General features: G+C 47.1%; 1 protein-coding gene and 1 non-coding gene across 2 annotated transcripts; both read right to left on the bottom strand.

Moving 5' to 3' along the window:
* Nucleotides 1–1,308: 1,308 nt before the first annotated feature.
* Nucleotides 1,309–1,384, bottom strand: trnaa-cgc (transfer RNA alanine (anticodon CGC)). Its single transcript has one exon. It is a non-coding gene; the product is annotated as a tRNA-Ala (tRNA).
* A 5,234-nt stretch (nucleotides 1,385–6,618) lies between these two features.
* Nucleotides 6,619–10,479, bottom strand: LOC115181967 (CD209 antigen-like protein E). Its single transcript, XM_029743655.1, has 4 exons — nucleotides 10,078–10,479; nucleotides 7,512–7,601; nucleotides 7,188–7,247; nucleotides 6,619–7,124 (listed from the first exon to the last, which is right to left on the bottom strand). Exons 1-4 carry the CDS (start codon nucleotides 10,157–10,159, stop codon nucleotides 6,619–6,621), a joined length of 738 nt encoding a protein of 245 aa, XP_029599515.1. The 5' UTR covers nucleotides 10,160–10,479.
* Nucleotides 10,480–14,829: the final 4,350 nt, after the last annotated feature.

Here is a 14,829-nt window from a genome sequence, read left to right as displayed (position 1 = left end):
GTTATATATATAGAAACCACTACTAAAGGACACCAATAATAAGAAGAGACTTGTTTGGGTCAAGAAACATGAGCAATGGACATAAGACCGGTGGAAATCTGTCCTTTAGTCTGATGAGTCCAAATTTTAGATTTTTGGTTCTAACCGCTGTGTCTTTTTGAGATGCAGAGTAGGTGAACGGATGATCTCTGCATGTGTGGTTCCCACCATGAAGCATGGAGGAGGAGGTGTGATGGTGCTTTGCTGTTGACACTGTCAGTGATTTATTTAGAATTCAAGGCACAGTTAACCAGCATGGCGACCCCAGCATTCTGCAGTGATACAGCATCCCGTATGATTTGCGCTTAGTGGGACTATCATTTGTTTTTCAACAGGACAATGACCGAACACATCTCCAGGCTGTGTAAGGGCTATTTGACCAAGAAGGAGAGTGATGGAGTGCTGCATCAGATGACCTGGCTTCCACAATCACCCGAACTCAACCCAATTGAGATGGTTTGGGATGAGTTGGACTGCAGAGTAAAATCAGTCAACAAGTGCTCAGAATATGTGGGAACTCCTTCAAGACTGTTGGAAATGCATTCCTCATGAAGCTGGTTGAGAGAATGCCAAGAGTGTGAAAAGCTATCATCAAGGCAAAGGGTGGCTACTTTGAAGAATCTCAAATCTAAAATATATTTTGATTTGTTCAACACTTTTGATTCCATATGTGTTATTTCATAGTTTTGATGTCTTCATTATTATTGTACAATGTAGACAATAGGTAAAAATTATGAAAAACCCTTGAATGAGAAGGTGTGAACAAACTTTTGACTGGATCTTACACAAGGAATGAAATCAATATGTACAGTAATATATATTACATTCCTTCAATATGTACAGTAATATATATATGAGTTCTGCTATACTCACAGACACCATTCAAACAGTTTTAGAAACTTCAGAGTGTTTTCTATCCAAATCTACTAATTATATGCATATACTAGTTTCTGGGCAAGAGTAGTGACGAGATTAAATCGGGTACGTTTTAAATAGTGCCCCCGTGAAAATAGTGCCCTCTATAGTGAAGAGGTTATTAACAGGCTTTTAAACAGCTTCTACCCCCAAGCCATTAGACTCCTCAACAGCTAATCAAATGGCTACCCAGACGTTTGCATTGCTCCCCCCACCCTCTTTTAAGTTGCTGCTACTCTCTGTTATTATTTACATTTACATTTTAGTCATTTAGCAGACACTCTTATCCAGAGTGACTTACAGTAGTGAATGCATACATTTCATACATTTTTTTTTTTTTTTTTTTTCTGTGCTGGCCCCCCGTGGGAATCGAACCCACAACCCTGGTGTTGCGAACACCATGCTCTACCAACTGAGCTACAGGGAAGGCTATTTATAGTCACTTTAACTCTACCTACATGTACAAATTACCTCAATTACCTCGACTAACCTGTAACCCCACACATTGACTCGGTACCGGTACCCCCTGTATATAGCCTCATTACTAACCTGTAACCCCACACATTGACTCGTTACCGGTACCCCCTGTATATAGCCTCATTACTAACCTGTAACCCCACACATTGACTCGTTACCGGTACCCCCTGTATATAGCCTCATTACTAACCTGTAACCCCACACATTGACTCGGTACCGGTACCCCCTGTATATAGCCTCATTACTAACCTGTAACCCCACACATTGACTCGTTACCGGTACCCCCTGTATATAGCCTCATTACTAACCTGTAACCCCACACATTGACTCGGTACCGGTACTCCATGTATATAGCCTCCTTATTGTTATTTTATTGTGTTACTTAAAAAATGAATAAACGTTTGTTTATTTAGCAAATATTTTTATATCTCTATTTTCTTCAAACTGCATTGTTGGTTAAGGGCTTGTAAGTAAGCATTTCACTGTAAGGTTCTACACCTGTTGTATTCAGCATTTCACTGTAAGGTTCTACACCTGTTGTATTCAGCATTTCACTGTAAGGTTCTACACCTGTTGTATTCAGCATTTCACTGTAAGGTTCGGCGCATGTGACAAATAACATTTGATTAGTCCCCACCACCTGGGACCTGTAACACATACGTAATACAATAATAGGAAAAAGCATTGTCACTTTAATAACACTCACCTTGAATTAAGAATCATGAAAGTCGGTGAAGAGGACCGTGGTTAGAAGACAGAACAAAGAATATACATGGGTAATGTAGTTGACAAAACCCCAGTGAAAAGAAACAACAGCAAAGTAGGTGTTATATAACAGCATTTTATTACTGCTACCTCACACCCACATTGACTTACAACACTTTACTTTAACACTTGGAGTAGCAAAAGGTTGTTATCATCATTCATTTGTAAGCGTGGTTTTTATTCAAGCAAAAGATTAAAAAGTGAAAGCCACACACACTTCACTTTCTCCAAAGATACATTTCATCTGGAAAGTTACATTCCTTTACTACAAAAAACATACACAACCTTAATAAAAAAATAGTAATAATATAATGTAAAACCTGGACAACCTTTATAAAATAATAGTAATAATATAATGTAAAACATACACATCACCACTATGTTGATGGTTTGTTTGCTCCAATCCACACCAGTACAAGTTATTCTCTGCACTCCGGAACTGCACATCCCACACCAGACAAGAGTTATTATGATACAATCCAGATATTAACCTACAGTAGCATGGGAGAGTAACCTACAGTAGCATGGGAGAGTAATCTACAGTAGCATGGGAGAGTAACCTACAGTAGCATGGGAGAGTAACCTACAGTAGCATGGGAGAGTAACCTACAGTAGCATGGGAGAGTAACCTACAGTAGCATGGGAGAGTAACCTACAGTAGCTTGGGAGAGTAACCTACAGTAGCATGGGAGAGTAACCTACAGTAGCATGGGAGAGTAACCTACAGTAGCATGGGAGAGTAACCTACAGTAGCATGGGAGAGTAACCTACAGTAGCATGGGAGAGTAACCTACAGTAGCATGAGGGAGAGTAACCTACAGTAGTATGGGAGAGTAACTTACAGTAGCATGGGAGAGTAACCTACAGTAGCATGGGAGAGTAACCTACAGTAGCATGGGAGAGTAACCTACAGTAGCATGGGAGAGTAACCTACAGTAGCATGGGAGAGTAACCTACAGTAGCATGAGGGAGAGTAACCTACAGTAGCTTGGGAGAGTAACATACAGTAGCATGGGAGAGTAACCTACAGTAGCATGGAGAGTAACCTACAGTAGCATGGGAGAGTAACCTACAGTAGCATGGGAGAGTAACCTACAGTAGCATGGGAGAGTAACCTTCAGTAGCATGGGAGAGTAACCTACAGTAGCATGGGAGAGTAATGTACAGTAGCATGGGAGAGTAACCTACAGTAGCATGGGAGAGTAACCTACTGTAGCATGGGAGAGTAACCTACAGTAGCATGGGAGAGTAACCTACTGTAACATGGGAGAGTAACCTAATGTAACATGGGAGAGTAACCTACAGTAGCATGGGAGAGTAACCTACTGTAGTATGGGAGAGTAACCTACAGTAGCATGGGAGAGTAACCTACAGTAGCATGGGAGAGTAACCTATGGTAGCATGGGAGAGTAACCTACTGTAACAGGGGAGAGTAACCTACAGTAGCATGGGAGAGTAACCTACAGTAGCATGGGAGAGTAACCTACAGTAGCATGGGAGAGTAACCTACAGTAGCATGGGAGAGTAACCTACAGTAGCATGGGAGAGTAACCTACTGTAGCATGGGAGAGTAACCTACAGTAGCATGGGAGAGTAACCTACAGTAGCATGGGAGAGTAACCTACAGTAGCATGGGAGAGTAACCTACAGTAGCATGGGAGAGTAACCTACAGTAGCATGGGAGAGTAACCTACAGTAGCATGGGAGAGTAACCTACAGTAGCATGGGAGAGTAACATACAGTAGCATGGGAGAGTAACCTACAGTAGCATGGGAGAGTAACCTACAGTAGCATGGGAGAGTAACATGCAGTAGCATGGGAGAGTAACCTACAGTAGCTGAACAGTCAACTCAGCCATATGGAGAATAACCTACAGTAGCATGTAAATGAACTGTCAACTCAGCCATATGGGAGAGTAAAATAAAGTAGCATGTAGCTGGACAGACAACTCAGCCATATGGGAGAATAACCTACAGTAGCTGAACAGTCAACTCAGCTATATGGGGGAGTAACCTAAAGCAGAATGTAGCTGAACATTCAACTCAGCCATATGGGAGAATAACCTACAGTAGCTGAACAGTCAACTCAGCCATATGGGAGAATAACCTACAGTAGCTGAACAGTCAACTCAGCCATATGGGAGAATAACCTACAGTAGCTGAACAGTCAACTCAGCCATATGGGAGAATAACCTACAGTAGCTGAACAGTCAACTCAGCCATATGGGAGAGTAACCTACAGTAGCTGAATAGAACTCAGCCATATGGGAGAATAACCTACAGTAGCTGAACAGGCAACTCAGCCATATGGGAGAATAACCTACAGTAGCATGTAGCTGAACAGTCAACTCAGCCATATGGGAGAATAACCTACAGTAGCTGAACAGTCAACTCAGCCATATGGGAGAATAACCTACAGTAGCATGTAGCTGAACAGTCAACTCAGCCATATGGGAGAGTAACCTACAGTAGCTGAACAGTCACCTCAGCCATATGGGAGAGTAACCTACAGTAGCTGAACAGTCAACTCAGCCATATGGGAAAGTAACCTACAGAAGCTGAACAGTCAACTCAGCCACATGGCAGAATAACCTACAGTAGCTGAACAGTCAACTCAGCCACATGGCAGAATAACCTACAGTAGCTGAACAGTCAACTCAGCCATACGGGAGAGTAACCTACAGTAGCTGAACAGTCAACTCAGCCATACGGGAGAGTAACCTACAGTAACTGAACAGTCAACTCAGCCATATGGGAGAGTAACCTACAGTAGCATGCAGCTGATCAGTCAACTCAGCCATATGGGATAATAACCTACAGTAGCATGTAGCTGAACAGGCAACTCAGCCATATGGGAGAATAACCTACAGTAGCATGTAGCTGAACAGTCAACTCAGCCATATGGGAGAGTAACCTACAGTAGCTGAACAGTCAACTCAGCCATATGGAGAATAACCTACAGTAGCTGAACAGTCAACTCAGCCACATGGGAGAATAACCTACAGTAGCATGTTGCTGAACTCAGCATCTACCCCTACTCCCTCAGACCTTCCCCACCCAACAACCCCAGCATCCACCCCTCCACCCCACCCAGCACCCCTGGTATTGATCCCTCCTTCCCAACAACCTTCCCCCAACCCTTGGCCTCCACCCAGCCTTCCCCCAGCCATCATCCTGACTCAACTCCACTGGATCTCAACCCAGCCAACACCATAGCCCAGAGATAGGTAACCATGGTCCTGGAGTGCGACAGGCACTTCATGTTTTTGGATTTCCAGCAATCAATGAATAGATCAATTAGCTCAGTTGTTCAGGTTTGCTGCCCTGGCCCTATATAGCCCGTATCCACCCACCCACCCACCCAGCCCTCCCCAAGCTCTTCCCATCCCCAGCCCTCCCCAAGCTCTTCCCAACCCCAACCCTCCCCGACCCCAACCCTCCCCAACCCCAGCCCTCCCCAAGCTCTTCCCAACCCCAACCCTCTCCAACCCCAGCCCTCCCCAAGCTCTTTCCATCCCCAGCCCTCCCCAAGCTCTTCCCAACCCCAACCCTCCCCGACCCCAACCCTCCCCAACCCCAGCCCTTCCCAAGCTCTTCCCAACCCCAACCCTCCCCGACCCCAACCCTCCCCAACCCCAGCCCTCCCCAAGCACTTCCCAACCCCAACCCTCCCCAACCCCAGCCCTCCCCAAGCTCTTCCCAACCCCAGCCCTCCCCAACCCCAGCCCTCCCCAGCCCTCCCCAACCCCAACCCTCCCCAACCCTCCCCAACCCCAACCTTCCCCAACACCAACCCTCCCCAGCCCTCCCCAAGCTCTTCCCAACCCCAACCCTCCCCGACACCAACCCTCCTCAACCCCAGCCCTTCCCAAGCTCTTCCCAACCCCAACCCTCCCCAACCCCAGCCCTCCTCAAGCTCTTCCCAACCCCAACCCTCCCTAACCCCAGCACTCCCCAAGCTCTTCCCAACCCCAGCCCTCCCCAACCCCAGCCCTCCCCAGCCCTCCCCAACCCCAACCCTCCCCAACCCCAGCCCTCCCCAACCCTCCCCAGCCCTCCCCAACCCTCCCCAACCCCAGCCCTCCCCAGCCCTCCCCAACCCCAACCCTCCCCAACCCTCCCCAACCCCAACCCTCCCCAACCCTCCCCAACCCCAACCCTCCCCAACCTTCCCCAACCCCATCCCTCCCCAACCCCAACCCTCCCCAACCCCAACCCTCCCCATCCCCATCCCCATCCCCAGCCCTCCCCAACCCCAGCCCTCCCCAACCTTCCCCAACCCCATCCCTCCCCAACCCTCCCCAACCCTCCCCAACCCCAGCCCTCCCCAACCTTCCCCAACCCATCCCTCCCCAACCCTCCCCAACCCCAACCCTCCCCAGCCCCCCAAGCTCTTCCCAACCTCAATCTGTTATTAATAGACTTAACACACCTGCCTTTCACAGATCCAACTATTTGTGTGGTTACATGGCATATCATTCCAAGCCACTACTGAGTCCTTTAGAGTGTCTTCAACCAAAGCGCAGTCTTCTCCTTGCATATCATTTGGCTCCCCTTTTTTCCAGTAACTTGTGGTCAGTGGTGTGCCATCCACCCATCTCCAGGTTCCCTCAACTTCTATGTCAGTCAGACCAAACCAGGCTTTTTTGTTGAATGCTTTGATTAAAGCCTGTTCCTCTCTGCTGTTGATGATCACCAGGGTTGCTCCTCTCGCCTGACAGTCCTTTCTGCTCTCATCCCACGTTTTCTTATCAGGGGAGATGTAGTAACAACTGCAGCCAGACTTCTTCCAGTCTTGGGGACATGTTCTGTATTTATTAATAATGGCCAGTAGCTGGTCTCTCTCTTCAGTCTGGTTGTTGTAGCTGGTCTGTAGCTGGTCTCTCTCTTTGGTCAGGGTGTTATGACTGGTCTGTAACTGGTCTCTCTCTGCAGTCAGGTTGTTGTAACTGCTCTGTAGCTGGTCTCTCTTTGCTGACAGGGTGTTATAACTGGTCTGTAGCTGGTCTCTCTCTGCAGTCAGGTTGTTGTAACTGTTCAATAGGTTTCTCTCTGTGAAATAATAGGATCAACAACCAAGTTAATCAGTCATTACCAGGGTAGGGGTCGTGTTAATTGAAATTACATTTCAATTCCATTTAAATTCCAGTCAATTCAGGACGAACACTGGAATTCCAATTATCTTCAATGCTTTTCAATGAGGAACATTGGGAATTTGGTTTACATTCTGATTTGACTGGAATGTAAATGTAATTGAACCCTGGTCGTTACACCACTGATGATGAAGAATGTTTGAGTGAGAACATATCAACTCACGGTAGAGTAACAGGCCTATGATCCCAGCCAGTAGGAGAACACACAGCAGCCCCAGACACACTGCAGCAGCTAGGAAACGTCTCTTCCACACTGAAGAACAAATTATTATCATAAGAACTTTATCATGTATATGCGTTTATTTGTTAGAGTTGCTCTTTCAAGCACTGAGGAAAATACACAAGCTTGACTTGGTCCACAACACAACAACTGAGTTCCGGCACCTCAAATGTTCTGCTGCTTGAGTTGCAGCCCCTGCTGAAAAAACAGCATAGACCAGCATAGGCTGGTGAACAGACTTCATTGTGTTTTTTCAGGTGAACAGCCTTCATTGTATTTTTTCAGGTAACCAGCCTTTGTTGTGTGATGTTAACGGGATCAGTGTCCCTTCCATGGGACGGTTGAGCTAATGTAGGCTAATGCGATTAGCATGAGGTTGTAAGTAACAAGAATATTTCCAAGGACATAGACATATCTGATATTAGAAGCTTAAATTCTTGTTAATCTAACTACACTGTCCAATTTACAGGAGTTATTGCAATGAAAGAATGCCATGCTATTGTTTGAGGAGAGTGCACAATTTTGAAGATGAAAAGTTATTAATTAACAAATTAGGCACATTTGGGCAGTCTTGAATAAAAATGTTGAACAGAAATGCAATGGTTCATTGGATCAGTCTAAAACTTTGCACATACACTGGTGCCACCCAGTGGGCAATATATAAATTGCAGCTGGGCTAGAATAATACATTATGGGCTTTCTCTTGCATTTCAAAGATGATGGTACGAAAAAAATACAAAAGAGCGGTTGTTTTTTTCTTTGTATTATCTTTTACCAGATCTATTGTGTTATATTCTCCTACATTCCTTTCACATTTCCACAAACTTCAAAGTGTTTCCTTTCAAATGGTACCAAGAATTTGCATATCCTTGCTTCAGGGCCTGAACTACAGGCAGTTAGATTTGGGTATGTCATTTTAGGCGAAAATTGATTAAAAGGGGCTAATCCTTAAAGCTATTGGCCGACAGCTTGTTGGCCTCGTTGGGTCCTTCCCTGTCTTCCTGATTGGTTCCACTACTTCCTCCTTCCAGCTGCCTGGTAGTTTCCCCTCCTCCTACACTCTGTTGTTCAACACCAATACCTTATCCAGTGCCTCATCACTAAGATGGGCAACACAACATAGCACACCTCATCTGCCCCAGGTGAAGTTAACCCAGCCTTACCTACTGCCATTTTTACCTCTGCCATGGTAAATGGTGCATTCATCATTTACATCCTCCCTCCTATCCAGTACTCTAAGATGCTCCTCTCTAGTTCTCTCTCTCCCCCTCTACCCCTCCTCTGACAAATTTTCCGAGCTATACACTTGGACAAATGCTTTGGCCATCATCTCTGCCTTCTCCTCATCTGTTACTGCCATATCCTACCACCTCGTTAACACTGGATTATCCCACTCCCTTCTGACCCCACCCATCCTCTTAATCAGCCCCCACACTTCTCCCACAGGTGTCGCCCTTCCAATGGTGTCACAGAACGGACGCCAACACAGCTCCCCTTCAAACCCCTCCTCCCTTTCTCTCCTCGGGAATAGTTGTTTCAATAGAATGAGGAAGTGAGGTCACGATCACCAGTGTAAAGGCCACCAACCGACAGATCTACTGGCTCCACCTAGTGGTACCAATACCTTTCAGGGCCTTTCAACTAATCCAATCTGTTAGTAGGACTTATTGCTCCCGTTAGTGGAATGTTTTTTTTTTCTTCATTTTAGATGGTTTAGGTCAGGGATCATCAACTAGATTCAGCCTCTGGCTGATTTGTTCTCGAGTGGATGGTCGGGGGGGTCGGAACATAATACGAAATAATTTGGAGACTGCAAATTGACCACAAGAAGCCCAAACATATATAATACTTCACTAAAACATAATCAATTCAAAATTTGCTTATTTTTATATTTGATCGCGTGTCTCTCTATTATGCGTGGAAATACTTGGCAACAGATTTCCAGATTTAAAATCACTTGGAGCTGATTTCCTGAAAATGAGAATGCTCAGAAAACTTGAGCGGCCAAATTAAACCACCCGCGGTCCAAATTCGACCCTTGGGCCAACATTTGGGGAAGCCTGGTTAAGACAGTCTCATTCATTCATCATTTCTAGCCCTGGCAGTCATTCTGAAAATTGATTTTCAGAATCCACTCTGGCTGGATTCCAATAGGAATTAAACGTCACTTTGCAAGCCAGCATACTATGTCCAAAACACAGCAAAGACTGGTCACCAGCAAAAACACAATGAAGCCTGGTCGGCCAGCATAACACGTTAGACCAGTATCGGACCAGCACTGACCAGCATGGATCAGCTTGAAATTGATGCTGGTCTATGTTTTTTTTTCAGCACTCTTATAGAATATATATTGGCCTTAACTTATGGTGGAGTTCAAGGCACCCAGGTAGCAGGTAGCCTAGTGGTTAGAGTGTTGGACTAGTAACCGAAAGGTTGCAAGATCAAATCCCTGAGCTGACAAGATAAAGATCTGTTAAATACATTTTTTTAAATGAGCACCGGCTGTTACCTGAATGTTGATCACCCACTCCATCCTTCTTGCGGGGCATGATGGATCTTTGATTGGCATATATACAATCATCGATATCCATGGTATTTATTGAATTAGGTTCTTCGTCTTCAAATTGTAACTTCTAGTCTTGTAACTTCTACTACTGTAACTTCTACTGCTGTAACTTCTACTGTTGTAACTTCTACTGTTGTAACTTCTACTGCTGTAAAGTCTGCTGTTATCTCAGTTGTAGGTTTGTGTCTGTTCTCTGCACAGCTGGAGTCTCTGTGTGACTCAGTCTAATGTAAGAGACAGTTTTAACTGTCAACCTCATTAAAGGGGAAACTGTCTAACCAATAGTATGACACTAACCACCACCATGTGACTCCAGACTTATTTTCTGAAAACCATTTTTTGTTTGTTTCTTACAGTGTAGATTAGTTTGTATATTTAGTTTATATTAGTTTAGTTTACCACAGTGAAGATTAGTTTGTATATTTAGTTTATATTAGTTTAGTTTACCACAGTGAAGATTAGTTTGTATATTTAGTTTATATTAGTTCAGTTTACAACAGTGTAGATACATTTTAACATGTGATTAAAGCATTGAAGTGACAGTATATTTACATGGAGTAAAATGGGACCCTGTGAATTCACACACACATCACAGAGCATGACTGTAGTTCTGAGAGGTTACGTATCACTACACAGTGGATTCTACTAATACAGCTTGATGATGAAGAATTAATTACTTGTATCAGCTGTGTATTGGTATGGAAAAAACTAAAACATGCACCTCCTGGGGTTCCCAGGACTGAGTTTAGGAAATGCTGCATTAAGTCTTGCACTCTGTGGTCGGCCATCAATGACCATGTAGAGTTTTATACACTATGCTGTGTCCTGTGTGACATGGACACCAGAGAGAATAGTTATTCAGAGGTGTCTCTATCTTCCTCAGAGAGGGCCTGAGGTCTATATTTACTGTATCCTGTGTGACATGGACACTAGAGAGAATAGTTATTCAGAGGTGTCTCTATCTTCCTCAGAGAAGGACTGAGGTCTACATTTACTGTGTCCTGTGTGACATTGACACTAGAGAGAATAGTTATTCAGAGGTGTCTCTATCTTCCTCAGAGAGGGCCTGAGGTCTATATTTACTGTGTCCTGTGTGACATTGACACTAGAGAGAATAGTTATTCAGAGGTGTCTCTATCTTCCTCAGAGAGGGCCTGAGGTCTATATTTACTGTGTCCTGTGTGACATGGACACTAGAGAGAATAGTTATTCAGAGATGTTTATTCACACTTCTCCTTTCTGTCTAGCTGTGCCTCTCTCTGTATCTCCCCCCCCCCCCACCCCCACTCTGTCTAGCTGTGTCTCTCTCTGTATCTCTCCCCCCCCACTCTGTCTAGCTGTGCCTCTCTCTGTATCTCCCCCCCCACTCTGTCTAGCTGTGTCTCTCTCTGTATCTCCCCCCCCCACTCTGTCTAGCTGTGTCTCTCTCTGTATCTCTCCCCCCCACTCTGTCTAGCTGTGTCTCTCTCTGTATCTCCCCCCCCCCCACTCTGTCTAGCTGTGCCTCTCTCTGTATCTCTCCCCCCCACTCTGTCTAGCTGTGTCTCTCTCTGAATCTCCCTCCCCCCCCCACCCCCACTCTGTCTAGCTGTGCCTCTCTCTTCTTCTCTCCCCCCCACTCTGTCTAGCTGTGTCTCTCTCTGTATCCCCCCCACTCTGTCTAGCTGTGCCTCTCTCTGTATCTCCCCCCCCACTCTGTCTAGCTGTGCCTCTCTCTGTATCTCTCCCCCCCCCACTCTGTCTAGCTGTGTCTCTCTCTGTATCTCTCCCCCCCACTCTGTCTAGCTGTGCCTCTCTCTGTATCTCTCCCCCCCACTCTGTCTAGCTGTGCCTCTCTCTGTATCTCCCCCCCCCACTCTGTCTAGCTGTGCCTCTCTCTGTATCTCTCTCCCCCCCCACTCTGTCTAGCTGTGCCTCTCTCTGTATCTCTCTCCCCCCCACTCTGTCTAGCTGTGCCTCTCTCTGTATCTCCCCCCCCCCACTCTGTCTAGCTGTGCCTCTCTCTGTATCTCCCCCCCCCACTCTGTCTAGCTGTGCCTCTCTCTGTATCTCCCTCTCCCCCCCACCCCCACTCTGTCTAGCTGTGTCTCTCTCTGTATCTCTCCCCCCCCACTCTGTCTAGCTGTGCCTCTCTCTGTATCTCTCCCCCCCACTCTGTCTAGCTGTGCCTCTCTCTGTATCTCCCCCCCCACTCTGTCTAGCTGTGCCTCTCTCTGTATCTCTCTCCCCCCCACTCTGTCTAGCTGTGCCTCTCTCTGTATCTCCCCCCCCCACTCTGTCTAGCTGTGCCTCTCTCTGTATCTCCCCCCCCCACTCTGTCTAGCTGTGCCTCTCTCTGTATCTCCCTCTCCCCCCCACCCCCACTCTGTCTAGCTGTGTCTCTCTCTGTATCTCTCCCCCCCCACTCTGTCTAGCTGTGCCTCTCTCTGTATCTCTCCCCCCCACTCTGTCTAGCTGTGCCTCTCTCTGTATCTCCCCCCCCCACTCTGTCTAGCTGTGCCTCTCTCTGTATCTCTCCCCCCCACTCTGTCTAGCTGTGCCTCTCTCTGTATCTCCCCCCCACTCTGTCTAGCTCTGCCTCTCTCTGTATCTCCCCCCCACTCTGTCTAGCTGTGTCTCTCTCTGTATCTCCCCCCCCACTCTGTCTAGCTGTGCCTCTCTCTGTATCTCCCCCCCACACCCACTCTGTCTAGCTGTGCCTCTCTCTTCTTCTCCCCCCCCACTCTGTCTAGCTGTGCCTCTCTCTGTATCTCTCCCCCCCCACTCTGTCTAGCTGTGCCTCCCTCTGTATCTCTCTCCCCCCCACTCTGTCTAGCTGTGTCTCTCTCTGTATCCCCCCCCACTCTGTCCAGCTGTGCCTCTCTCTGTATCTCCCCCCCCCCCCACTCTGTCTAGCTGTGCCTCTCTCTGTATCTCTCCCCCCCACTCTGTCTAGCTGTGCCTCTCTCTGTATCTCCCTCTCCCCCCCCCCCCCCCCCCCCACTCTGTCTAGCTGTGTCTCTCTCTGTATCTCTCCCCCCCACTCTGTCTAGCTGTGCCTCTCTCTGTATCTCTCCCCCCCACTCTGTCTAGCTGTGCCTCTCTCTGTATCTCTCCCCCCACTCTGTCTAGCTGTGCCTCTCTCTGTATCTCTCCCCCCCACTCTGTCTAGCTGTGCCTCTCTCTGTATCTCCCCCCCCCACTCTGTCTGCTGTGTCTCTCTCTGTATCTCCCTCTCTCTCTCCATCTCTCTCCTTCCATATCTGTCTAGCTGTGCCTCTCTCTGTATCTCCCCCCCACTCTGCCTAGCTGTGTCTCTCTCTGTATCTCCCTCTCCCCCCACCCCCACTCGGTCCAGCTGTGCCTCTCTTCTTCTCTCCCCCCCACTCTGTCTAGCTGTGCCTCTCTCTGTATCTCTCCCCCCCACTCTGTCTAGCTGTGTCTCTCTCTGTATCCCCCCCACTCTGTCTAGCTGTGCCTCTCTCTGTATCTCCCCCCCCCCCACTCTGTCTAGCTGTGCCTCTCTCTGTATCTCCCCCCCCTCCACTCTGTCTAGCTGTGCCTCTCTCTGTATCTCTCACCCCCACTCTGTCTAGCTGTGCCTCTCTCTGTATCTCTCCCCCCCACTCTGTCTAGCTGTGCCTCTCTCTGTATCTCTCCCCCCCCACTCTGTCTAGCTGTGCCTCTCTCTGTATCTCTCCCCCCCCACTCTGTCTAGCTGTGTCTCTCTCTGTATCTCTCCCCCCCACTCTGTCTAGCTGTGTCTCTCTCCGTATCTCCCTCTCTCTCTCCATCTCTCTCCTTCCATATCTGTCTAGCTGTGCCTCTCTCTGTATCTCCCCCCACTCTGTCTAGCTGTGTCTCTCTCTGTATCTCCCCCTCCCCCCCACTCTGTCTGCTGCCCCCCCACCACACAGCAGAGAAGTTAGTCTAACTCTCTGCAACGTAATAGCTGCAGGACCTAGTAGTTTAACACATTTCGCCTTTAGCACACCTTCGATGGACATGTATAGTTGTAGAGTGGCCATGTAGAGTTATTCAGAGATATGTGTTAAACTGTAGGTCTGCATCTATCTCAGAGGTTTTCAGTGGCGATATCAATCACACCATTTGAAACTCTGGCGGTCCACTTCCTGTTAAACTTTAAGCAGAGGTTTAAACTGAGACTCTGATATGATGTTGACACCAGCAGCAGGATGAACAGGAGATAGCTCAATGCAAGACGGTGCACTCACAATATTACCTACTGTCTCCTGAGTGACATGGACACCAGAGAGAATATTTACTCAGAGATGTCTCTGTCTTTTTTCAGAGAGGGCCTAATGTCTACAATTACTCACACTCTCCTTCCCTCTTTCTCATTCTCTATCTACATCAAAACAAGTGGAGAGACACTAACTGCATTGCACACTACTCTACCAACTTCCTGTTTATCAGAGGACAGTATGGTGTCACTAAGTACAGAAGTGTGAATGAGTGTAAAAACAGCTCTGTGTGAGAGTTCGCGTGACACATGTTTCTAACTGGAAAAAAGGCAAACCACTTACTGTAAATTACTGGCTCGGATTAGAGCACTTCACTTCTCAAGGGAATTGTCTGGGGAGTCCTGTGTGTAATTCCTCCCTTCCATCACCAGTAATAAGGGGTGTGTCTGGGGAGTCCTGTGTGTAATTCCTACCTTCCTTCACCAGTAATAAGGGGTGTGTCTGAGGAGTC

The sequence above is a fragment of the Salmo trutta genome, unplaced genomic scaffold (assembly GCF_901001165.1).
Source record: "Salmo trutta unplaced genomic scaffold, fSalTru1.1, whole genome shotgun sequence".
Classification (NCBI taxonomy): Eukaryota; Metazoa; Chordata; class Actinopteri; order Salmoniformes; family Salmonidae; genus Salmo; species Salmo trutta.
This window is presented reverse-complemented; position numbering and strand designations above follow the sequence as displayed.